Here is a 25,215-nt window from a genome sequence, read left to right as displayed (position 1 = left end):
GAGAGCAGCAAAACGGATTATGACCAAAGAGTTAAAGGACAAATAACTAATAAAGCTTCATCCTAGTCACTGTTGTTGATCTCCTATTAGTTAGAGGTCTCCCAAAAGGCTGCCTCATACTTGTACAAACCGATTTCCGTGCGATGTCTCTACAAAAATGTCGTTATGTGTTCTACAAGTCGGTGTCCACGAGTAGTTGCCAATGTTAATTTATCTCAACAAATAGGTCCATGATATAAATCTTTTCCTGGCATAAGAATATTCGCCCAGAAATTAATTTTGCTAGTACAGTGGACAACTAATGACACATTCCAATGAAAGTCAACAAAAACTTGCTTTCACAGACCGCCTTTAATGTAACAAACATTCCAAATGGGCTTCACGGAGGAGTGAGGAAAATGGACACAAAAGGAATAAGAAGGTATCAGGAGGATTGGCCAAAACCTTGGCCAGAGAGTGTGTTTAAGGAGGGTGTAAAAGGAGGAAAAGTAAATGGAAAGTTGGAGGGGATAAGGTTGGTTTTAAGGGTAGAATTTAGGTGTCTGAAGAACAATATTGGACCCCCGGCCAATGAAGGCGATATTAGGAGGGATATCAAAAGCTTGAAGCAAGAGATGGGTTTCATGGAAGGTCGGAATGAAGGAAAGAAGTTCCCTTTATATACCGCCTTTCAAGACCTCAGGACTTCCCAAAACCGCCAATGAATTAAAAATTGTGAAGTGTAATCACTGTTCTAATGTAAGAAACGCGGCAGCCATTTTGCACACAGCAAGGTCCCACACACTGCAATGAGATAAATGACCAGGAAATCGGTTTCAGTAATGTTGGTTGAGGGATAAATAGCAGCCAGGCCACCGGGGAGAACACCTCATCTGTTTTTTGAATAGTCCCATGGGATCATTTACATCTAACTGAGAGGGAAGATGGGCTCTCGGTTTAACGTGCCATACAAAGGTCGGCACCTCCGACAGTACAGCGCTCTCTCAGTACTGACCCTCTGACATTATAACACTCCCTCCGTCCTGCCGCTCTGACATTGCAGCGCTCCCTCAGTACTGACCCTCCAACAGTACCGCACTCCCCCAGTACTACCCCTCTGAAAGTGCAGCAGGCCCTCATTACTGACCCTCCAACAGTATTGCGCTTCCTCAGCACTACGCTGCAGTGTCAGCCTGGATTCTGTGTTCAAGTCTCTGGACTGAGTCGTGAACTCACAACTTCTGGCTCAGAGGCGAGAATGCTTCCACTGAGTCACGGCTGACACCTGAAAGGGGGAGGGGGTGGAGGGGCTTTCTGGAGCGTGAATATGGCTGAAGGTAAAGGAACTGTGGATGCACAGGTGGCCAGAGGTGAAGGAGCAGAATGTTTGGGAGGGATTGTACAGAGATAGTGAGGGGTGAGGCCCTCATGGATTTAAGTGTAAGAAAGAATGAAAATAAACTACAGACTTCAGAGGCTGGAATCCATTTCAGGTCAGTAAGGGCTTGAGTGATTGGTGAGGGATTCACCAAAGAGCCAGGGTGGGGATGGAATCAGTTGGAAGGATGGGGGGGTTGTGGGGTCAAAGATCATGACTTCCCATTTATTACTTGAGGAAATTGTGGCTCATCTCAAACAGAATGTGGGTCTGACAACACAAATTCATTGGAAGGGTCAAGAGAGGCGAGTGTTTTGTCAGCGTCCGTCTGAAAGCCGGCCAATGTCTGTGGACGATGTCACCAAAGGGCAGCAGGAAGCGGAGGGAGCCAAGGATTGCAGATTTAGAAACATCAGAGATAACGATGATAGGGTGGGAAGAGAAGCTTCTTCTGGCTCTGATCAGAAAGGTGAGTGGAACCAAGCGAGGGGAGTCCCACCACAAGAGGCCAGTGTCCGACGAATGACGAGTTAACGGGTGGGATTGCTGCATGTGTGGAGATGGGGAGGGGTGGGCCATGGAGGAATTTAAACCCAAAGATGAGATTTTAAATATAATGAATGTGGAACTGGGAGCCAGTGAGTGTCAGTGAGGCCGAGCAGGACCTGGTGCTGGTTGGACACGGACAACAGAGTTTTGGACGAGCTCCTGTTTATGGAAGGCGGAGGTTGGGTGGCCGGTCAGGAGTGTATTGGAGGAATGGAGTCGAGAGAGGACAGAGGCATTGATGAGGGTTTCAATGGCAATGGGCTGAGGAAGGATTGGAGGCGGGTGAGGGAATCAAGGGGCCTTTGTGATGAACGTCAAATCGGGTCATGAGCTCAGCTCAGTGTTACACGGGACCAATTTTACTGGAGCCGTTAACCAATGTAGAATAAACGGGTAAACATCTGCAGTAAAATAGCGGAGAGAGGAATGTCAATGAGGCACGTTCGGTGTCCGTCCCCTAATATCACCCTCAGTCGTTTCGAGGCTGCAATCCTCAACCTGTCCTTTAACGGTCTCCATGTCAGAGACTAGATATTCAAATTTTAATTGGGAAACTGCAGGAACACGTGGAACTGGTCTGCTTGTGTCCCTGGATTCAGACTAAACTGCGGACGAATCGATAAAATTTATAATTGAATTGGCAGGAGTGAACATGGTCAATACAATTGTATGGAAACTGTAAATGAAGCCGCTCATTATTGCTTTATCAGTGCTGTATGAGCACAGCTTTCAACTTTATTCCCGAGAGAAGTCTGATTAAGATAATGTCTTGAACTTTGACATGTTTGTGTTATATCACCACATTATTTACATCGGAGTCAAAGTTGCTAATGTAACATGTTTGTTCAAGTAACTATAAGTAATAGCAATGATCAGGGGCATAACCTTGTCAGTAGAGACTTATCCCGTGTATAATTCTGGACTTGTTATAATGGATCAACTCAGGTTGCCTGTTAGAGCTGTGGTTTTCAGGCCAACAGAAGTCACTGCTTCTCTCAGAAATGCATTCTTCATTAATCCGTCAGATAATATTAATTTATTTTCCTGTCCTTGCAGCCGTTGGAGTTCCGGGTAAGCCTTTATATTCACTGCGAATGGTGTAAATCGATGTTAACTCTGCTGATATTTCTTCTCCCTGCATATTTTACACAGCTGAATGATGGAATGTATTAAGTCTCTACTCTTTCATTTTTGTAGGAGCTGCGTTTTATCCGTAATAAACTCGGTATATCCGACCCTGGCATTGTTACTGGCCTATTCTCTGTACTGAATGTATTGTTGAATAATGGTATCTCTTGAACTGCAAAAGGTTCAATCTTGTAGGAGCTGCGTTTTATCCGTAATGAACTCGGTATATCCGACCCTGGCATTGTTACTGGCCTATTCTCTGTACTGAATGTATTGTTGAATAATGGTATCTCTTGAACTTCAAAAGGTTCAATCTTGTAAGAGCTGCATTCTATCCGTAATGGTCTTTGCTTTTCCAACCCTGGCATTGTTATTGGATTATTCTCTGTACTTACTGTATTGCTGAATAATGGCACCTCCTTAGCTTCCAAACGTTCATTATTGTAGGAGTTACATTATATCTGTGATGACATTTTATATCCATTGTTACTGGATTATTCTCTGTAATGAATGTATCGGAATCAGGCGTTAAGAGGTGGTATCAGACCAGGAGGAGCTGTTAACATGTTCCATGTACCATGTTGTGGAACAAACATATGCTGGAATATTAAGGTGTTGGCGTTTTATTAATTGGACAGTCCCGGTATTTATCGCTTTACATTATAAATACATGATAAGGAATCTCAATTATTTTGAGATCTGTCTGAAAGAGACTTTTGATGCTGTTTATTCCATGATTTGTAGATGATATGAACAGTGTAGGTGAACAGCTGGAGACTTGAAGGATCTTTAGAAACATTAAACTATTTCACAGAGGCTTCACTAACAAACTGAGAATAGGATCGGTGAGACACGGGACTGGTGAACAGAATTCAGGCGCAGGATGATAGGATTTAATCAGATATGAAAATGGACTTAAGAAAGAGAGTAGAGTGAGTGATTGAGAGGGAAAGGGAGAGGCTCTGGTGTGAATAATTAATCAGAATGAACTGCTGAAACTTCCAGTACAATTAAAAATATAAAATGTGACTTGAAGGAGTTATTATGATGTGGTCAGATTGGGTGAGTTTTTATTGTGGGACTCGCTCCTCATGTTTATATCCCTGTCAGGCCCTGTTTTTGTGAATGTTCCTTGTTTTCTAAATTAACACCAAATATAATTAACATTTATTTTCAGAATATGAATCAGTAATTCCTTGACCCTAATTAATTTTTTGGATACTGTATTTTTAAAGCTCGGCTGAATTCAATAAACAACGTGGTTGAATTAATTAATACTTTCAAATTTAATTTTAATTGAATGTACAAAGTAATTTATTGACCACGTTTTGTACCCATCACAGGTTCCCTGACACCAATAACCACAGTAATGAACTGTTGATTGTATTAGTTGGAGCCCATGGAATCCAGGGTGCCTTGGCACTTTGGATACAAAACTGGCTTAGTGGCAGAAGGCAGAGGGTGATGGTCGAAGGTTGTTTTTGTGACTGGAAGCCTGTGGCCAGTGGGGTACCACAGGGATCGGTGCTGGGTCCCTTGCTGTTTGTGGTCTACATTAATGACTTGGATATGAATGTAAAAGGTATGATCAGTAAGTTCGCTGATGATACAAAGATTGGTAGGGTGGTAAATAGCGAGGAGGATAGCCTCAGTCTGCAGGACGATATAGATGGGTTGGTCAGATGGGCGGAACAGTGGCAAATGGAATTTAACCCGGAAAAGTGCGAGGTGATGCACTTTGGAGGGACTAACAAGGCAAGGGAATACACAATGAATGGGAGGACCCTAGGCAAGACAGAGGGTCAGAGGGATCTTGGTGTGCAAGTTCACAGATCCCTGAAGGCGGCGGAACAGGTAGATAAGGTGGTAAAGAAGGCATATGGGATACTTGCCTTTATTAGCCGAGATGTGGAGATGCCGGTGATGGACTGGGGTGGACAAATGTAAGGAATCTTACAACACCAGGTTATAGTCCAACAAATTTATTTTAAAATCACAAGCTTTCGGAGATTATCTCCTTCGTCAGATGATTGAAATCAATCATCTGACGAAGGAGATAATCTCCGAAAGCTTGTGATTTTAAAATAAATTTGTTGGACTATAACCTGGTGTTGTAAGATTCCTTACATTTATTAGCCGAGGCATAGAATATAAGAGCAAGGAGGTTATGATGGAGCTGTATAAAACACTGGTTAGGCCACAGCTGGAGTACTGTGTGCAGTTCTGGTCGCCGCACTACAGGAAGGATGTGATCGCTTTGGAGAGGGTGCAGAGGAGATTCACCAGGATGTTACCAGGGCTGGAGCGCTTCAGCTATGAAGAGAGACTGGGAAGATTGGGTTTGTTTTCCTTGGAGCAGAGGAGGCTGAGGGGGGACATGATTGAGGTGTACAAAATTATGAGGGGCACAGATAGGATGGATACTAAGGAGCTTTTTCCCTTCGTTGAGGGTTCTATAACAAGGGGACATAGATTCAAGGTAAAAGGCGGGAGGTTTAGAGGGGATTTGAGAAAGAACTTTTTCACTCAGAGGGTGGTTGGAGTCTGGAACTCACTGTCTGAAAGGGTTGTGGAGGCAGGAACCCTCACAATATTCAAGAAGCATTTGGATGAGCACTTGAAATGCCATAGCATACAAGGCTACGGAACAAATGCTGGAATATGGGATTAGAGTAGACAGGGCTGATGGCCGGCGCGGACACGATGGGCCGAAGGGCCTCTATCCGTGCTGTATAACTCTATGACTCTATGACTCTATGGATTGTGTTATTGGGACCTATAGATTAGATTCCCTCTAACACTCTGCTGCAGTCTCTCCCTGTGAATCCCAGCCTCTCCTCCCATTGCATTGAATCCTCTGTCTCCTCATCCCTTGCTTCATTTTGTCCGCTTTCCCAAACCATCTGCTCCTGACTCCCCTCCAGCTCCTGCATGTCCTTTTCCTTGTCTCCTTTCCAATCTCACTCACTGGCTCAGTCTCCAGCTTTCTTTCCCGTTTGCAGCCTGCCTCGTCAGCTTTCTTAACCCTGAGCAATAAACCAGCTGCACCTCCCCCCGTCCCCTTCCCCCCGTTCTCCGTCCTCTCACGTTCCCTACACTTCGCTCTCTTTCCTCTCCTTCTGGAACTCAAATCCGGCTTTAATTCCGCTGGATTCCGAGTGTGTAAAACCCATTCTCCCTTCCCTACCGGCACTGCGCTCTCACTCAGCCCTTCCAGTGGATCCGGTGCTCACTTTATTCACTTTCTTTATTCATCTTCCAATTCATTATTGATCATTGTGTTTAAAAACATCTCTCTGTCTGAAAGCGCTGCCCAGGTCAATCAATCACTTTCCACCCTTCGACGTAGCAACAAAGCTGGAAATCTGACTGCAGATCCTCGCAAACTGCTGCTTTGTCTCCGGGTCTGATCAGTAATTTCTCTGCTTCATTTTCTCTCTCTTACAGTTAACTTGGTGGCGATTGTGATCCTGTCCCGAGGAAAGTGCGGTCTCTCCAAATGTATCAGTGTCTACCTGGTGGGAATGGCAGTGGCCGATCTCATGGTCGTTATCGTTGATGTGATATTGGTGCGGATTAAGGTGATTTATCTCCCATTGTCATTCCTGGACATTACGCCCGTGTGTAGTTTTATTAAGTTCTTGAGTTATGCAGCCACGGTGGTTTCTGTTTGGCTCACAGTGGCTTTTACCTTTGATCGATTTGTGGCCATTTGTTTTGAGAAGCTGAAAACTAAATATTGCACCGAGAGAACGGCGGCTGTGGTTCTGGGAACAGTGAGTGTGCTGGGCTGTTTCGAGAGTCTCCCCTGGTACTTTACATATAAACCTCGATATGTAATTTATAATGTTCCCTGGCGTTGTGTGACTAAAGCCAGCTTCTTTGCTTCCCCCAAGTGGGCCGCATTTGACATGTTTCATCTCATTTTAACCCCTTGTGTCCCGTTCTGTCTGATTTTGCTGCTCAATATTCTGACAGTCAGACGTATTTTACTGGCCAGTCGAGTCCGCAGGGGACTCCGGGGCCGCAGCAATGGAGAGAATCACAAGGACCCAGAGATGGAGAACCGAAAGAAATCCATCATTTTACTCTTTAGTATATCGGGCAGTTTTATACTGTTATGGATGACACATGTTGCATTTTATATTTATGGACGAATTACAGACATTCAGTATTATTATTCCTACTCTGACCCTCGTTATATCACAGAACAGACATCAGTTATGCTGCAGCTTCTCAGTTCCTGCACAAACACGTGTATTTATGTCCTCACCCAGACCAAATTCAGGGAGGAGCTGAAAAACGCGATGAAATATCCATTCAATCTAATCGTTAAATTAATGAAATCATAGAAAGAGCTGAAGGGTTTCAAGCACTGGAATAAATCCCATTTCATCCTCCATTCCCTACACTTCCCAGGGGACGGAAAGTACATTTTATATTAACAGCACAGAGCCATGACATGACCTAAAATCTGGTTCTGATTTCATATTTATTGATAATCTGACCTATTGAGGCGGGATTTGCTCTGCGGACGACACATGAATTGTTGCTCGAAATGGCGGCATTGAAGAGTTCTGCTGGACTTCATCTCAATGGCCGCCCTGCAAAAAGGGCAAACCTGCCAATCAAAGGAGCTGCTGTGGGCCCGATCAGAATGTGTATGCTCCAGATAAAGGGAGAGAGAGAGGGAGGGTGACAGAGAGAGAGAGACACAGAGAGAGACAGACGCAGAAAGACAGAAACAGCGACAGAGGCGGAGACGGAGGAAGAGACAGAGATAGATCGAGAAAAACGAAGTATGAAAGAGAGCGAAAACCAGAAGGGCAGAGATGGAGACCAAAAGGGAAATTGAAATGTGTAGGTGGTGCCGAATCCTTCCAAGTATAATCAGTGTAATATCCCTCCTATATAGATTTCTCCTTCTATAATGCGGGCTCTAAATTACCCCTGACTAATATCCCGTATGCTTTTCAATGAGCCTTATCAATCTGTCATGCGATCTTTAATGGTTTGTGTACCTAAACCCCGGGTCTCTGTGTTCATACACCCCCATCAAAACTGTACCCTTTAGTTTAGATTGCTTCTCCTCATTCTTCCATCCAAAATGCACCAATTCACAATTATCTGCATTAAATTTCATCTGCCACGTTTCTGCCCATTTCACCAGTCTGTCTATATCCTCCTGAAATCTGCTACTATTCTACATTGTGCAGAAGTATCCCTGTAGGATATTCACCGCTGCTTCTGGAGAGTGTGTAGGTGCCTCTGTTCTTCAGCGTGCTTGGGTGAGAGAGCATGAGAGAGATAGAAAGTGAGTGAACGAGAGAGAGTGAGAGAGGAAGTGTGAGTGACGGAGTGGAAGAGAGAGATCAAGTGAGAGAGAGTTTGAGATTGAGCGAGTCAGTGGAAGATAACGTAGGAACATAAGAGCTTAGAAACAGGAGCAGGTGCAGGTCATACGGTCCCTCGAGCCTGCTCCGTCGTTCAATCAGATTATGGATGATCTTCGAGCTCAACTCCACTTTTATCTCCGATCCCCATATCCCTTGATTCCCTTAGAGTTCAAAACTCTATCGATCTCAGCCTTGAATATATTCAACGACTCAGCATCCACAGCCCTAAGGGGTAGATAATTCCAAAGATTCACAAGCCTCTGAGTGAAGAAATTCCTCCTCATCTTAGTCTTAAATGGACGACACCTTATCCTGCGACTGTGCTTCCTGGTTCTCGATTCTCTAGCCAGGGAATCAACCTCTCAGCATCTACCTTGTCAAGCTTCTCATAATTTTATGTTTCATCGAGATCACCGCTCATTCTTCTAAACCCCAGAGAGTATCCGCCCATTCTATTCAACCTCTCCTCATAATACAATCCTCCCATCCCAGGAATTAATCTAGTGACCCTTCGTTACACCACCTCTAAGGCAATTATATCCTTCCTTAGATAAGGAGACCAAAACTGTATATAGTACTCCAAGTGAGGTCTCACCAAAGCCCGCTACAATTGTAGTAAGAGTGAGTGAGTGAGCGAATGAGTGAATTTGATAGGAAGAGAGGCATGGAAAGTAAGAGGCACAGTTACACAAGGAGACAAACATACTAATACAAGCAGACAGAAAGGGTGATTGAGAGAATGGCAGAGTCAAAATCAGAAACCGATATAGAGAGAGAGAGATCAGGGAAGACAGAGATTGAAAGGAGAAGGACGGAAAATACAAAATAATAGAGTGACTGAGGAGGAGAAAGGTAAAGATAGGGAAAAAATATGAGACCACGAGAAAGACATGAAGTCAGATTGAGATATAGATGGACAAACACACAGAGATAGTTAGAAGAAAAGACAGAAAGGGAAAAGAAAGAAGTGAAGAGAAAATAAAAAAGTGGGCCAGTGGAAAGAAGTGAGATGGAGAGAGACAAAAATAAAAATAGAAAGTAAGACACGGAGAGAGAACACAAGGACAAAAGAAATGTAACGATTAAAAAGACAGAGAAAATTAAGACAGATTCACATAAAAGGGAGGGAGTGTGTGTGAGCGAGAGATAGAAACTAAGAGGGGTAGAGACAGTTACTCAGAGACGGAGAGCATTAAAGTGAGTTGTTAAGACAGGAGAGAAAATTAAAGAGAGGAAGAAAGCAGTTATGTAAATATATATAGATATTTATAGATATTAATATCTATATATATTTATTTATATATATACACACAGAGGGAAAGAGCGAGAAAGCAGACATGGATGGACGGAGAGCGTGACACTGACAAAGAATTACAAAGTCATAGAAGCGGAAAGATAAATAGGCAGAAGAAATCAATTCAAAATATCTAGAGACTGAGAGAGAGGCGGAGCAGGAAAGTGGCAGACATAAAAAGACAATTAGAGAAAGAGAGAAAGAGGAATAGAAAGCCGTGAGAAAAATAGAAAACAGGAGAGAGGGGGAGAAACATAAAGTGTGAAGCAGAGATAGAAAGAAATGGAATGAAATACAGAAACAGATGGAAAGAAGTGTTCGAGAAATCAACTGGAAACAGAAAGAAAGAAGTCGACAGAAGCAGAGTTGGAGAGATCGAGAAAGAAACAGAATGAAACAAAGACTGTTGAAAAGGGGAGGAGGAAGAAAGAGATAGAGAGAAAGAAAAGGGGAAAGTAGAAACAAAGACAGCGATAAACAGAGGCAAACAGAAAGAGAGAGAAGGATACGGAGACAAAGGTGGAAAGACAAAAAGACGGATGAAATTAGGAGAGAGACAGCGAGCGATGGGGCTAGGGAGGCAAATGCAAAATACAGAGAAGGCAGAGATAGAAGACAGGCAGCGACAAAGAGACAGAGAGACGCGCGTAGAAAAAAGCCAAGAGTAACAGATAGAAAAATATAGAGACATGAACAGCGACAGCGAGGTGAAAGTTAAAGTAGAAGTGGAAATAACAAAATAGAAAAACATACAGAAAAAAGAAGAGATAAATAATATACACAGAAAACAATGAAAGATGGACAAACATATAAAGTGAAAGGAGGGTAGAGAGGGTGACAATAGAACATAAATAAAAACATTAAATAACCAAACAAGCTGTATAACCTGGAGTGTGTGAGAGTTCTGACTAGCAGAACACCAGCAGATGGAGCAGGCCAGACAGTTCATGTTTGTTCCGGGGTAACACTCTTGTGGATTTAATTTTGACATTTCTAAAAATGATTCCGGAAGACTGCACAATAAAGCCCCTCAGTCTTGTGTACCTGACCCTGACCATTACTTACTGCAGGAGTGTCCCCACTGCTCTGTTATAAAAATTCTTTTGATAAACGAAAGTCTGATATTAATTCGGCTTCAGCATGTCTGAAGGGAAAAGACTGTCAAAAGATGGAAGGATTGTTAGAAAGATTGTTAACGACACAGTGTAAACAATCACACAGCAGACGATAAATAACCATAGCGACAAGAACGATCCCAGGACGGCTCGATGTCGTTTGAACACCTGCCGACTTAACCTAGTTGCGTTGTGGAAACTGAAAGAAAATAAATGAAGTGTCAATCAATCGTGGGCTGTATTTGTAGAAACCTTTTGTTGACAAACCACCGTCCCAGAGGTGTGGTTCTGTGTTCAAAAAAAGGTCTTTAAAGGCTGGGCAGAAGTTGAGTGGGGCGAGACACAGATCCACCACGACTGCTTCAACCTCACCCTCGCTTCCTGGCGGCACCACCTCACCTGGGATCTTCCTGACTGCTGGCCACCTCCCAGTTCATGCCTCGATGCAGGTTAACAGATTGTCTTTGAATCAGATGACCTGGTTACAAGAGAGAGCCGCGTTACACTACAATGGTCTCCATCTTCCCGGTAAGCTTGAGCCAACCATAAGGAGATAATTTTCGTTATTGGTTTAGTCTAAGATAGACATTTGATTTCCAAACGGATATGTATTTTGGTAATTCAGAGTGTGTTGTTTTATTGTTGTTAAATCGAATGCTATCGAGCATAAACCCAAGATGTTGTTCAAATTCTAATGTCAATTTTATAGTGTATTAATGATAAATGATTGTTTTTTTTAATAAAGCTATAGTTTGTGTTTGAAGTTTCTTTAGGATAAAGAGCCCATAACATTAAACCTTGGAGATAAAAAGCATTGCCCCAAATTATAATGTAAATTAACTTTGCCCCTTTTTTCTCCTCCATCTGGACCATATGTAACATTCCCAGTGAGCTGCTGGATTCTGTAATAAATCACAATGTACTCTTACCCCTTCTGCTGTGTTACTAAACTGGACAGAGTCCGGCAGCATTTTCCTGCTGTGTTACTGTTACAAATACGGTTATTGTTTCAGATTGAAGAAAAATATGAATATGGAGAAATTACCAGAATCCTAGATCCGATTGAGATTGAGTCCAATTTTACTCTGATTTATTTAATAGGAGCTAGAATTGCATTCTCTACATGAAATGGCTAATTTGACCTTTCCTCCGAATGTCTGGTCTGTCCTTCTCCATAAGCATTACATGGAAATAACCAAATATTAATTGATTTTGTTTTGGAGAAGTTCACATGGTAGTTTAATTACCACACTGCAAAGCTGTCTTTCTTTTAAACACTGGCTAATGCCATTCTCACTCAGTTTGTATCTTTAATTATAGTGCAACAGTGATTTGACAAGAACAGCAAATGAACCCTCTCTGTGTCTCACCATAACAAGCTTTAACTGAAATGTGTGTTTTGTTCATGTATAATATGAGACAATTTTGCATGGTTATAAACATCATACAGTTGACACGTAAGACATGTTGTCTCCAAACTAGATTTAATGTTTACACAAACCCTTTATTGCTTCATTTAATTGCATTAAACTGACACCTTCTTAATTTTCCTTCTCTGTGGAATCCTAACAACCTATATCACACAGAATTCATTCTCGTAATACATTAATACTGACTTTTATATTCTTAACGCATTTTTCTTATATTATACACTGTGCTCCACATGGGTACAGAGATTTAAATATAAAACAAATCTCCGCCGGAAGGGAATAGGGGAAACATGGAGAGACGGTCTGAAACTGGGGGACAAACATAAACTTAAAGACAAAAATCACCAAAGGAAGGAAAAAAAGGAAATAACATACAGAGAGAGCCTGAAACTGGTCACGAACACTTCAGGAGAGAGAATGTGAATAACCTGCAGAGAGGGCCTGAAACTGGTCACGGACACCTCAGGAGGGAGAGTGGGAATAACCTGCAGAGAGGGAATGAATTAAGGAATGAACAGAGATTGAGAATGAAAATCACCCAGGAAGAAGAGAGCGAATAAATTAGTATAAGGATCTGATACTTGGAAATGACAAAGATTTAAATCTAAAATTGTGTTCTAGAGTGACACAAGGATAAACACAGCGATAGGGTCTGAAAGTGGGAATACTAATTTCAATAGCAAAATCACGATAGCAGGGAGAGAGGGAAAACATGAAGAAAGGGGCAAATATTGGGAATAAACAAGGACTTAAATATATAAATCACCTCAGGGAGCAGATGTGAAATAACAGAGTGTAGGGGACTGAAAGTGGAGATATGAAGAGAATTATATATAAATATCACCTCGGAAGGGAGAACATACGAACATAAGAATTGCTGGACATAAAATGAGTACGGTCCATCTTGTTCGATACAATGATAACGGAGTTGGTGATTAATCTTAACAATCGATCTCCATCAAAGGTGTAGATTGTGACATGTTGCGATAGTGTAAAACGGGTGAGAGTAAATCGATAGTTCCTGTTACAACTCTCCAATTTTTATTTCATTGAAGTCAATGGAAATAAAATGGGGAGAGATGTAAAACCAGCTGTGGATTCGCTATTACCGTTTTTCACTATCGCACAAGGTCACAATCTACCCCAATGAGTCGACAGCAGACAAAGACATGAGCTGTGGAAAGCTTCGTGAACCTTAGGGCATAAATTGGTCTCCAGCAGACCCAGACATGAACTGTGGAAAACTTTTTGAACCTTAAGGTATAAATTGGTCTTGGGCAGTAGTATAAAACGGGCGGCACCAATCAGCAGCCCCTTCTACAATCAGCCCGATGTCCTTTTCCATTGAAGTCAATTGATGGGAAAATCAGACGAACAACAAAACGGGGTGCTGTTGCACTAACGCACATTTTGCACTGTCGCTCATTTTGCAATATCACTCATTTTTCACCATCGCTCATGTTGCACTATCACTCATTTTGCACTCTCACTCATTTTACGCCATCACTCATTTTTCACCATCGCTCATTCTGCATCACTGCCGAAGACCAATTTTATCCCCAGTTTTTTTCAAATAGCATTGAATTCTGTAATTCATCGGGAGAAACAGTGTGCGATGGGATATCTTGCGATTGGGTTTACAGTCCGCCAGAGGGAAGCTTGTGATGGAATAATTTCATTCCGAAAGTGCTGTTGATGCCAGGGCTCATTCCACGAACGGGCGCTCCGAGCGATGAGCGCCACTCTCGGGGAGAGCCGATCTATAAACCGCAAGGCCGCAGCTATTTATTTTCTACCCACTAATTTAAACCGGCTGGACACAGAAGAAACCCGTCTGTGGGCCAGAGATTTATCCACCCCGCTACTCGACTTCAGGGCGCAGCACAGGCGGTAGTGGATGGGCCGCCTATCATACATCCAACTCAATTCTCCTTTCCACTGAATTCACGGGGTGTAAAACGGGCGGCCGATTAGCTACCGCCTGTAATTCCGCCCCGCCGAAGTTATATTCATCCATGATAATCCATAGGGCGCAGCCACCAGCCTCCGATTTGATTCGGGGCACTCAGCAGGATCACTGAACATCTGTCAAGCAGCCCAAAGTTTCAAGTCACTTTCCACATTTCGAATAGTCAGACACTTTATCCCTGTACCAATACACTGTTTATTTCTGGGTTCCTCAAATTGAGTCTGCGGAATATAACATATTACTTTTACCCCTATTATCAATGTAACGCAAACTATCTTCACTCGAGCCATTCCGTGTCAGGTCCAACACAGCAACAGCAATGGAACTTGGGCTGATGGGATGTTGATGCGCTTGCAGGAACTGTTTCTGCTCTCATCTCACTTATCCATGCAATGCCTACTGGGTTTAGTCCAGAAACACACACTGGAACGAAACTAGAAACGACGCCATCAGAAACAGTGAAATCTGCAACGGTTCCATGCAGGTCACTGGTGCTGGGATTGGGCTCGGTTGGGCTAAAGGTCAGAGTGAGACAGATCAAATTGTTACAATGAAGCTGTGAAAGCCCTGGATTAAGCGGTCATGGCTGCCACTCCCGAAGTAACGAACGCCCTTCGATTCTCCATCAGATCCCTTGCGGCTGCATGAATCACCTTGACTGCCATATTGTCCAGGTTGCTCTGCATGGCCTTACATATCTCCTGTGTTGTCTTACAAATGCGGATCTTGAACTCCCCCAAATGAACGGCCATCTCCAGAATGTGGGAGGTGACTGTCTCCACGGCCTGCACATTAGGTCTGTGCTACCAAGCCTTAGTTCTGTTGAAGACTGCGGTCCTGGGATCTGGGGCTTTGGGCTCTTCAGCCAAAGGCAGTTATTTCTCGGCCTCGCCAGGGGATGAACAGAGAATTATTTCCAGCTCCTCCTGCTCATTGGTGCTCGGTGCTTCACCGTGTGATATACCCTCAGTCTCACTATAGACATCCTCTCGAGAAGGGGGCATCTGGGCTAGTAATGGAAACGGTGAATCTGGTGCCGCAAAAGATGCTTCGGAGTTACGAAGCTTACTGTCATATCTTTACTTCTTTAAATGGTGTGAGACCTTACAATTAACAACAACTTGCATTTATATAGCGCCTTTAACGTAATGAACCCCCCCAAGTCGCTTCACAGGAGCGTTAGCAGATAAAATCAGAGGACAGCATGTTGGTGACTGGTTGGTGAGTAATACATTTGTTTTGCTCTCTAAGCTAGGGGAGTGGGTTAAGAAGAAATCTATAACTTGCTAATATTGTATTAAATTAATAACTTAAATTAGATAAATAAATTAATTAAAAATAACCAAAAATAAACCGAGTGAATTAATTATATAAAGACTTTAATGAGGCAAATAAATAAAACAAGGTTCTATAGAGATGCCAAGGCAGGTGGTGTGCTATAACTGTAACATGTGGGAGTTTGTGGAAAACAACTTGATCCCAGGCAATACCATCTGCAGTAAATGTCTGCAACTCGCAGAACTTCGGCTCAGACTTGTCCAGCTGGAGTCTGAGCTGCAGTCATTGTGATGCATCAGGGAGCGGGAAGAGTTATGTGGACACTTTTGATTCAGGAAGCAGTCACACCCCTTTGGTTAGGTACTAGTTTAGATTTGGTCAGTGGTCAGGGACAGGTGGATGTGACTGCGAGTCATGGAGGTAAGGGAACCCCAGATGCAGTGCTGGGGGCGCCTCAGCCTTTGCCCTTGTCTAACAGGTGCAAGATACGGATGTGAACGAAAATATGCAGGGAGGATGGACAAATTGACCATGGAACCATGATAGAGGAGGCCATTCAAGTGGGGGGAGCGAAAAGGAATGTTGTACTATTAGGGGGTAGTATAGTCAGGGAAATAGATACTGTTCTCTGCAGCTGCGATCGGGAGTCCCTAAGGATGTGTTGCCTGCCTCGTGCCAGGGTTAAGGATATCTATTTGCGGCTGGAGAAGAACGTGAGCAGGATGGGGAGGATCCAGTTGTCGTGGTCCATATAGGAACCAATGACATAGGTCGAACTAGGAATGAGGTTCTGCTGAGGGCATTTGAGGAGCTAGGGTCCGAATTAAAATGCAGAACCTGAAAGGTAATAATCTCTGGAATACTACCTGAACAAATTGCTTCCGGACAAAGAGAATAGATGGTTAAATGTGTGGCTGAAAGAGTGGTGTGGGAAGCAGGGTTTTCAATTCATGGGACACTGGCACTGGTGCTGGGAAGAGAGGGAGCTGTTGAATTGGTACAAGTTCCACTTAAACCAGGCTTGGGACCAGTGTCCTGGCGAAACAAATTGCTAGGTAGGTAGACAGGACTTGAAACACGTAAGGGGGGTGGGGGTGGGGTGGGTGGGGGTTAGGTAAAGATAAGTTTATAAGTCTAAATAAAACAGTCACGGCTGTGGAGTAGAGTAGCGATTTGGGTAAAAGCATGCAGAGTGTGTCAAGAAGGGACAGAGTGTTTAACAAAGGTTTTCGGGCATTTGTGACTAAGGTCACATCACGGAAAATTTGTAAAAAGTTAGAATTAAAGGCTCTATATCTGAATGCACGACGAATTCGTAACATGCTAGATAATTAATGGGGCAAATAGAGATAAATGGGTTTGATCTAGTAGCCATTATTAAGACGTGGTTGCAGGGTGACCAAGGTTTGGAATTAAATATTGCAGGCTACTTGACGTTTAGAAAAGATAGGCAAAATGGAAAAGGAGGAGTGGTAGACTTGATAATAAAGGATGAAATAAGGACAGTAGTGAGAAAGGATCTTAGCTCAGAAATTCAATATGGGTGGAGCTAAGAAATAAAAAGGTGCAGAAAACACAGGTGTCCCCCTCACAGTAGTTATTGTGTTGGACAGAGTATAAACCAGGAAATGAGAGGAGTATATAACAAGGTTAATTCAATAATCATGGGGGACTTCAATCTTCATACATACTGTGCAAACCAAATTGGCAATGATAGTTTGGATGACGAGTTCATGGAATACATTAAAAGAAAGGCTTAAAATGTTGCCAAAAAAAGAGTAGTAAGCGTGAGGATTGGGAGGGTTTTACAAGTCAGCAATGGCCAAGAAATCGATATTGAGAAGTATGTAAAAAGGAAGTGATTAGCGAAAGTAAACGTCGGTCCCTTAGATCCAGAGATAGGAGAAATTATAATGCGGAGTAAGGAAATGGCAGAGACGTTACACAAATATTTTGTATATGTTTTCACAGCAGAAGACACAAAACATACCGGAAATAGTGAGGAACCAAGGGGCTAATGAGTGTGAGGAACTTAAAGTAATTAAGATTAGTAAAGAAAAAGTACTGGAGAAATTAATGGGACTAAAACCTAACAAATCCCCCGGACCTGATGGCCTACAGCCTAGGAGTTTAAAATAGGTGGCTGCAGAGATAGTGGTGTTGATCTTCTAGAATTCCATAGAATCTAGAACGTTCCCCGTAGATTGGAGAGTATTCAAGAAAGGAGGGAGAGAGAAAACAGTTAACCTAACATCAGTAGTAGGGAAAATGGTAGAATTTATTCTAAAGGACTTAGTAGTAGGGCACTTAAAAATTATAATAAGATTTGGCAGAGTCAACACGGATTTATGAAAGGCAAATCGTATTTGACAAATCTATTAGAGTTCTATGAGGGTGTAACTAGCAGGGTAGATAAGGGGGAATCAGAGGAGTTAGTATATTTGGATTTTCAAAAGACATTCGATAAGGTGTCACACAAGAGGTTGTTATGCAAAATTAGGGCTCAGAGATTGGAAGTAATATATTTGTATGGATTGAGGATTGGTTAATGGGCCGAAAAGAGGGATAAGGAATAAACGGGTTATTTTCGGGTGGCAGGTTATAACTAGTGGGGTGATGCAAGGTTCAGTGTTTGGGCCTCAGCTGTTTACAATCTATATCAATGACTTAGATGAGGGGACCGAGTGTAATGTATCCAAATTTGCTGACGATACAAAGCTAGGTGGGAAGGTAAGCTGTGAGGAGGACGCAAAGACTTTGCAAAGGGATATCGACAGTTTAAGTGAGCGGGCAAGAAGGTGGCAGATGGAGTATACTGTGGGGAAATGTGAGGTTATTCACTTTGGTAGGAAAAATAGAAAAACGGAGTATTTTTTAAATGATGAGAAACTATTAAGTGTTGTCAGAGGGATTTGGGTGGTCCTTGCACACGTAACACAGAAAGTTAACATGCAGTTACAGCAAACAATTACGAAGGCAAATGGTATGTTAGCCTTTGTTGCAAGACGGTTGGAGTGTTAGAGTAACTAGGTCTTGCTACAGGAACGTAGAGATGACGTCGAGAGAGAGACAGAGAGAACAGAACGCCTGGCCAGCGTCAGCTCTCCTTTTCGGGTATTATCTTTTATATTCTGTGACCACTCAGGGAGTGTCAGAGAAACCTAGTGTGTGCGTTTAGATCCTATTTTGGGTATAAAACTGTATGATCTGGTGCAAACTGCATGTCTATATTTAACCAGACGTATAAGCTATATGTATATGATCTAACGACGTGAATAAAGCGAATTGAGAGTTAAGAGAGAATTGACTCTGCTCCTCTTTGTACTAAGCCAATAACTGTAACCGGTGACCTCCGGTCAACACCATAATGGGGCCCAAAAATGCACACTATATTCTGGAGCTACGGGCTTTGACAAAAGAGTATAAGTAATAAATGTTGATCCTAGTCACCAGTCCCAGGGAGCAGTAAAATGGGTTATAATCAAAGAGGAAAAAGACAAATAACTGATAAAGCTTCATCCTACTCAGTGTTGCTGGCCTCCTATTAGATAGAGGACTCCCTAAAGCCTGCCTCAGAGTTGTACAAACCTATTTCAGTGCGATGTCTGTACATAAGCCGAGTTATGTGGTTCTAAAAAAGCGGTGTCCACGAATAGTTGACAACGTTAATTTATTTCAACAAGTCCGTCTATGACATAAATCTCTTTCTTGTACAAGAATATGATCCCAGATGTTACATTTGCTCATAAAATGGGCAACTAATGAACACGTTCCAATGAAAGTTAACAACAACTTGCTCGCACAGATCGCCTTTCATGCAATCAACATTCCCGGGCGATTCATGGAGGAGTGAGGGAAAACAGGCACAAAAGGAATAAGAAGATATCAGGAGGACTGGCGAAAACCTTGGTCAAAGAGTGGGTTGAAGGAGGATTTAAAAGGAGGAAAAATAAATGGGGAGTCGGAGGGGATAGGATTGATATTCAAGAGGAGAATTCAGATGTCTGATGGACAAAAATGGACGCCTGGCCAAAGAAGGAGATATTAGGAGGGATGACAAAAGCTTGAAGCAAGAGATGGGTTTCATAGGAGGTCCGAAAGAAGGAAAGAACTTGCCTTTATATAGAGCCTTTCAAGATCTCAGAACGTCCCAAACAGTCAACGAAGTACATTGCGAAGTGTGGTCAGCGTGATAATGTAGGAAACGCGGCAGCCATTTTGCAAACAGCGAGCTCTCACACACTGCAATGAGATAAATGATCAGAAAATCGGTTTTAATAATTTTGGTTGTGGGAAAATTATTGGCCAGGACACTGGGGAGAACTCCCTGCACTTTTTTGAATAGTGCCATGGGATCTTTTACTTATACCTGAGAGGGGACCTCAGTTAATGTGTCATCCGAAAGTCAGCACCTCCTACAGCGCATCACTGCATTCGTACTACCCCTCCGACAGTGCAGTGCTCCCTCAGTACTACCCCTCCGACAGTGCAGTGCTCCCTCAGTACTGACCCTTCTACAGTACAGTGCTCCCTCAGTACTGACCCTCCGATGGTGCAGGTCTCCCTCAGTCCTGACGCTCCAACGGTGCAGCACTCCCTCAGCACTGCATTGCAATGTCAGCCGGGACTATGTGTTCAAGCCTGTGGAGTGGAACTTGAACTGACAACTTTCTAACTCAGAGACAAGACTGCTACCACTGAGCCACGGCTGACACCTGAATGTGGGGGTGGGGAATGGAGGGGCTCGTGGTGGGCATCCTGGAGCGTGGATATGGCTGAAGGCATGACTGTGAAATGTAGGGCAAAAGGAACTGCAGATTTACAAGCTCCCAGAGGTGGAGGAACACAGTGTTGGGAGGGGCTGCAGGGCTGCAGGTCGTCAGAGAGGTAGGGAGGGATGAGGCCCTGATAGATTTAAGTGTAAGAAAGAATATAAATAAACTACAGGCTTTGGATACTGGAATTCAATGCAGGTTAGAAAGGGCTTGCGTGATTGGTGAGCCAGGGGTGGGATGGAATCTGCGGCAAGGATTGTGGGACCCAAGTTCATGACTTCCCAATTGTTAACCGTAGGAAATTGTGGCCCATGGAGGGCTTTAAAACCAAGGATGAGAATTCCAAATTTAAGGGATATTGAATTGGGAGCCAGTGAGGGTCAATGAGGTGGAGCAGGACCTGGTGCTGGTTGGTCACGGACACCAGAGTTTTGGACGAGCTCACATTTATGGAAGGTGGAGTTTGTGTGGCCGATCAGGAGTGTATTGGAGGAGTGGAGTCTGGAGGGGACAGATGCATTGAGGAGAGTTTCAATGGCAATGGGCTGAGGAAGGAATGGAGTCGGGTGAGGGAATCACGGGACCTTTGTGATGGAGATAAATTGGACCATGAGCTCAGCTCGGTGTTACAAGGGACCAATTTTACTGGAGCCGTTAACCAATGTTGGACAACGGGTAAACATTTGCAGTGAAATAGCGGAGAGAGGGATGACAATGTGGCACGTTCAGTGTCCGTCCCCTAATATTCCCCACAGGAATTTACAGGCTGCATTCCCCATCCCGCCCTTTAACTATTCTCGTGTCAGAGACTCACAATTCATATTTTAACTGGGAAATAGCAGGAACAGAGTGAAACGGGTCTGCTTGTGTCCCTGGATTCAGTCTACGCCCACGGAGAATCGGTAACATTTATAAGTGAATCACCAGAAGTGAACATGGTCCATAAAATTATATGGAAAATATAAATGAATCCGCTCATTATTATTGGTTCAGTCCTATACGAGCACGTATTTTAACTTTATTCCTGGGAGAGTTCTGATTAAGATAATGTCCTGGACTTTCAGATGTATGTGTTATATTCATAACATTATTTACATCGGAGTCAAAGCTGTGATGTAATGTGTTTGTTCAAGTAACTTTAACTAATAGCAGTGATCAGAAGTATAACCATGTCAGTGGAAACTTATCCTGTGTATAAATCAGGGCTTGTTGGAATGGATCATCTCAGAGTGCCTGCCGGAGCTGTGCTTTCCAGGCGAACAGAAGTCACTGCTTCTCACAGAAATGCATTCTTCGGTAATCGGTCAGATAATATTAATTTATTATCCTGTTCTTTCAGCCATTGGAGTTCCAGGTAAGCCGTTATCTTATCTGTTAATGGTGTAAATCGATGATAACTCTGCTGCTGTACTTGGCAAATTAGTTTTCTCCCTGCATGTTTTACACAGTAACATGTTCTATTCTACTGGCTGAATGATGTAATGTGTTAATTCTCTGCTCTTTCGGTCTTGTAGGAGTTGCATTATATCCGTAATGAACTCTCTGTATGCAACCCTGGCTTTGTTACTGGATTATTCTCCGTACTGAATGTATTGTTGAATAATGGTATCTCTTTAACGTCTAAACGTTCGGTCTTGTAGGAGCTGCAACATATTTGTAGTGACCTTTGTATATCCAAACCTGGCATTGTTACTAGATTATTCTCTGTAGTGAATGCAATGTTGAATAATGGTGTTCCCTTGGCTTCTCGACGTCCGGTATTGTAGGAGTTGCATTATATCTGTAATGACCTTTGCATATCCATTGTTACTGGATTATCCTCTGTACTGAATATATTGGAATCAAGCATTTGAGCTAAGAGCTGGTATCAGACCATCAGGAGTTGTTAACAGTTTCATATAGTGGAACTAACTCATCCTGGAATATGTTTTTATCAGTGTGTTTTCAGTGATTGATAATGAGACAGCTCACGGTCTCAGTGCTACAAGGAGGAGGCACAATATCCTCCCTCGCCAAATAACATGTTTCCCTTTAACTGGGATTGCAATGTATTTATTGGTTATCACAGTTATGAAATATTATTCCATTAGGTTTGTATCTGACGCCGCTTCAGATGTCTGGCCACTGAGCTGAGTTTGCTGCTGACTCTTGCACATCTCCTGCTCTGCTTCACTGTGGGTGAATTCACTGACAATCATTGGAATTCATTGTAAAACTGAAATGTTTTGATGTCATGTTGTCTCAGTTTGCACTGTATCTGTTGCAATCAGGAGCCCTTCTCTTTATTTGTAGATTATAAGTATGATGTTGGCGTTTTGTTAATTGAACAATCCCGCCATCTATCGCTTTACTGTATAATTACAGGAATCTCAATTATTTTGTGATCTATCTGAAAGAGGCTTTTGATGCTATTTATTCCATGATTTGTAGATGAAGTGAACAGTGTGGGTGAACAGGTGGAGACCCGAATGATCTGTAGAAACATGAAACTATTCCACAGAGGCTTCACTATTTAACAAACTGACAGTGAGAATAGGATCGGTGGAACATGGGACTGGTGAACAGAATGCAGGCACAGGATGATAGAATTTAATTAGATAAGAAAATGGACTTGAGAAAGAGAGTAGAGTGAGAGATAAAGAGGCTGTGGTGTGAATAATTCATCAGAATGAACTGCTGAATCTTCCAGTACAATTCAACATAAAAGAGGTGATTTGAAGGAGTTATTATGATGTGGTCAGATTGGGTGAGTTTTTATTGTGGGACTCGCTCCTCATGTTTATATCTCTGTCAGGTCCTCAGTCTGTTTCTATGAACGTTCCTTGTTTTCCAACTTAACACTAAACGTAATTGAAGTTAACTTCAAGAATGGAATCAATAATTTCTTGATCATAAGAATTAATAGGATATTGTATTTTCAAAGCTTGGCAGATATCAATAAACAACGAGCTTGATTTAATTAATACTTCTAAATTTAATTTTAATTGAATGTACAAAGTAAATTTATTGAACACATTTTATACCCAACACAGGCTCACTGACACCAATAACCACAGAAGTGAACTGTTGAGTGTATTAGTTGAATTGTGTTAGTGGGGCCTATAGATTAAATTTCCTCTAACACTCTGCTGCAGTCTCTCCCTGTGAATCCCAGCCTCTCCTCCCAATGCAATGAATCCTCTGTCTCCTCATCCCTTGTTTCAGTTGATCCTCTTTCGCAAACCATCTGCTCCTGACTCCCCTCCAGCTCCGACATGTCCTTTTCCTTGTCATACGCCCAATCTCACTCACTGGCTGAGTCCCCAGCTGCCTTTCCCGATTTGTGTCAGCCCCTTTCGGCCCTCATGACCCAGTGCAACAAAACAACTGCACCTCCCCCTGTCCACTCACATTCCCGACACTTCGCTCTCATTCCCTTCCACCTGGAGCCCTAATCCGGCTTTAATCCGATGGATTCCCGGCGTGTAAAAGCCAATATCATTTCCCCACCGGCACTGCGCCCTCACTCAGCCCTTCCAGTGGATCCGCTGCTCACATTAATCGTTTTCTGTATCGATCGCCCAATTCATTATTGATCTTTGTGTTTAAAAATATCTCTCTGCCCAAAAACGCAGCCCAGATCAGTGAACCACTTTCCACCATTTGATGATGAAACAAAACTGGAAATTTTCCCCCAGATCGACTCAAACTGCTGCTCTGGCTCCGGGTCTGATCAGTAATTTCTCTGCTTCATTTTCTCTCTCTTACAGTTAACTTGGTGGCGATTGTGATCCTGTCCCGAGGAAAGTGCGGTCTCTCCAAATGTATCAGTGTCTACCTGGTGGGAATGGCAGTGGCCGATCTCATGGTCGTTATCGCTGATGTGATATTGGTGCGGATTAAGGTGATTTATCTCCCATTGTCATTCCTGGACATTACGCCAGTGTGTAGTTTTATTAAGTTCTTGGGTTATGCAGCCACGGTGGTTTCTGTCTGGCTCACAGTCGCGTTCACCTTTGATCGATTTGTGGCCATTTGTTGTGAGAAACTGAAAACTAAATATTGCACCGAGAAAACGGCGGCTGTGGTTCTGGGAACAGTGAGTGTGCTGGGCTGTTTAGAGAACGTCCCTTGGAACTTTACATGTGAACCTCGATATATAAGTTATAATGTTCCCTGGCGTTGTGTGACTAAAGCCAGCTTCTTTACTTCCCCCACGTGGGCCGCATTTGACATGTTTCACCTCATTTTAACCCCTTGTGTCCCGTTCTGTCTGATTTTGCTGCTCAATGTTCTGACGGTCAGACGTATTTTAGTGTCCAGTCGAGTTCGCAAGGGATTCCGGGGCCGCAGCAATGGAGAGAATCACAAGGATCCAGAGATGGAAAACCGAAAGAAATCCATCATTTTACTCTTTAGTATATCGGGCAGTTTTATACTGTTATGGATGACACATGTTGCATTTTATATTTATGCACGAATTACAGACATTCAGTATTATTACTCCTACTCAGACCCTCGTTATATCACAGAACAGGCATCAGTTATGCTGCAGCTTCTCAGTTCCTGCACAAATACGTGTATTTATGTCCTGACCCAGACTAAATTCAGGGAGGAGCTGAAGAACGCGGTGAAATACCCATTCAATCTAATTGTTAAATTAGTGAAATCATAGAGAAAGTTAAAGGGTTTCAAGCAATAGAATTAAATCCCATTTCATACACCATCCCCTGGAGACTGAAAGTTCATTTTATGTTAGCAGCACGGAGCCATGAAATGACCTTAAATCTGGTTCTGATATATTTTATTGATTATCTGACCTATTGAGGCAGGATTTGCTCTGCAGGCAGCACATGAATTGTAGCTTAAAATGGCTGCACCGAAGAGCTCAGCTGAATTCATCTAAATGACCGCCCTGCAAAATGGGCAAACCTGCCAATGAAAG

General features: G+C 42.9%; 2 protein-coding genes across 2 annotated transcripts; both read left to right on the top strand.

Annotated features, from left to right (window-relative positions):
* The first annotated feature begins 1,699 nt into the window (after positions 1-1,699).
* LOC137331587 (probable G-protein coupled receptor 139) lies at positions 1,700-7,386 on the top strand. The gene is made up of 3 exons (XM_067995479.1): positions 1,700-1,826; positions 2,852-2,977; positions 6,482-7,386. The coding sequence occupies exons 1-3, from the start codon at positions 1,700-1,702 to the stop codon at positions 7,384-7,386; spliced, it is 1,158 nt and encodes a 385-aa protein (XP_067851580.1).
* An 8,544-nt stretch (positions 7,387-15,930) lies between these two features.
* On the top strand, positions 15,931-24,945 carry LOC137331579 (probable G-protein coupled receptor 139). Its single transcript, XM_067995470.1, has 3 exons — positions 15,931-15,936; positions 21,495-21,645; positions 24,041-24,945. The coding sequence occupies exons 1-3, from the start codon at positions 15,931-15,933 to the stop codon at positions 24,943-24,945; spliced, it is 1,062 nt and encodes a 353-aa protein (XP_067851571.1).
* Positions 24,946-25,215: the final 270 nt, after the last annotated feature.

The sequence above is a fragment of the Heptranchias perlo genome, chromosome 2 (genome assembly GCF_035084215.1).
Source record: "Heptranchias perlo isolate sHepPer1 chromosome 2, sHepPer1.hap1, whole genome shotgun sequence".
NCBI lineage: Eukaryota > Metazoa > Chordata > Chondrichthyes > Hexanchiformes > Hexanchidae > Heptranchias > Heptranchias perlo.
The sequence above is the reverse complement of the archived record's forward strand: the minus strand, read 5'-3'. Positions and strand labels throughout refer to the sequence as shown.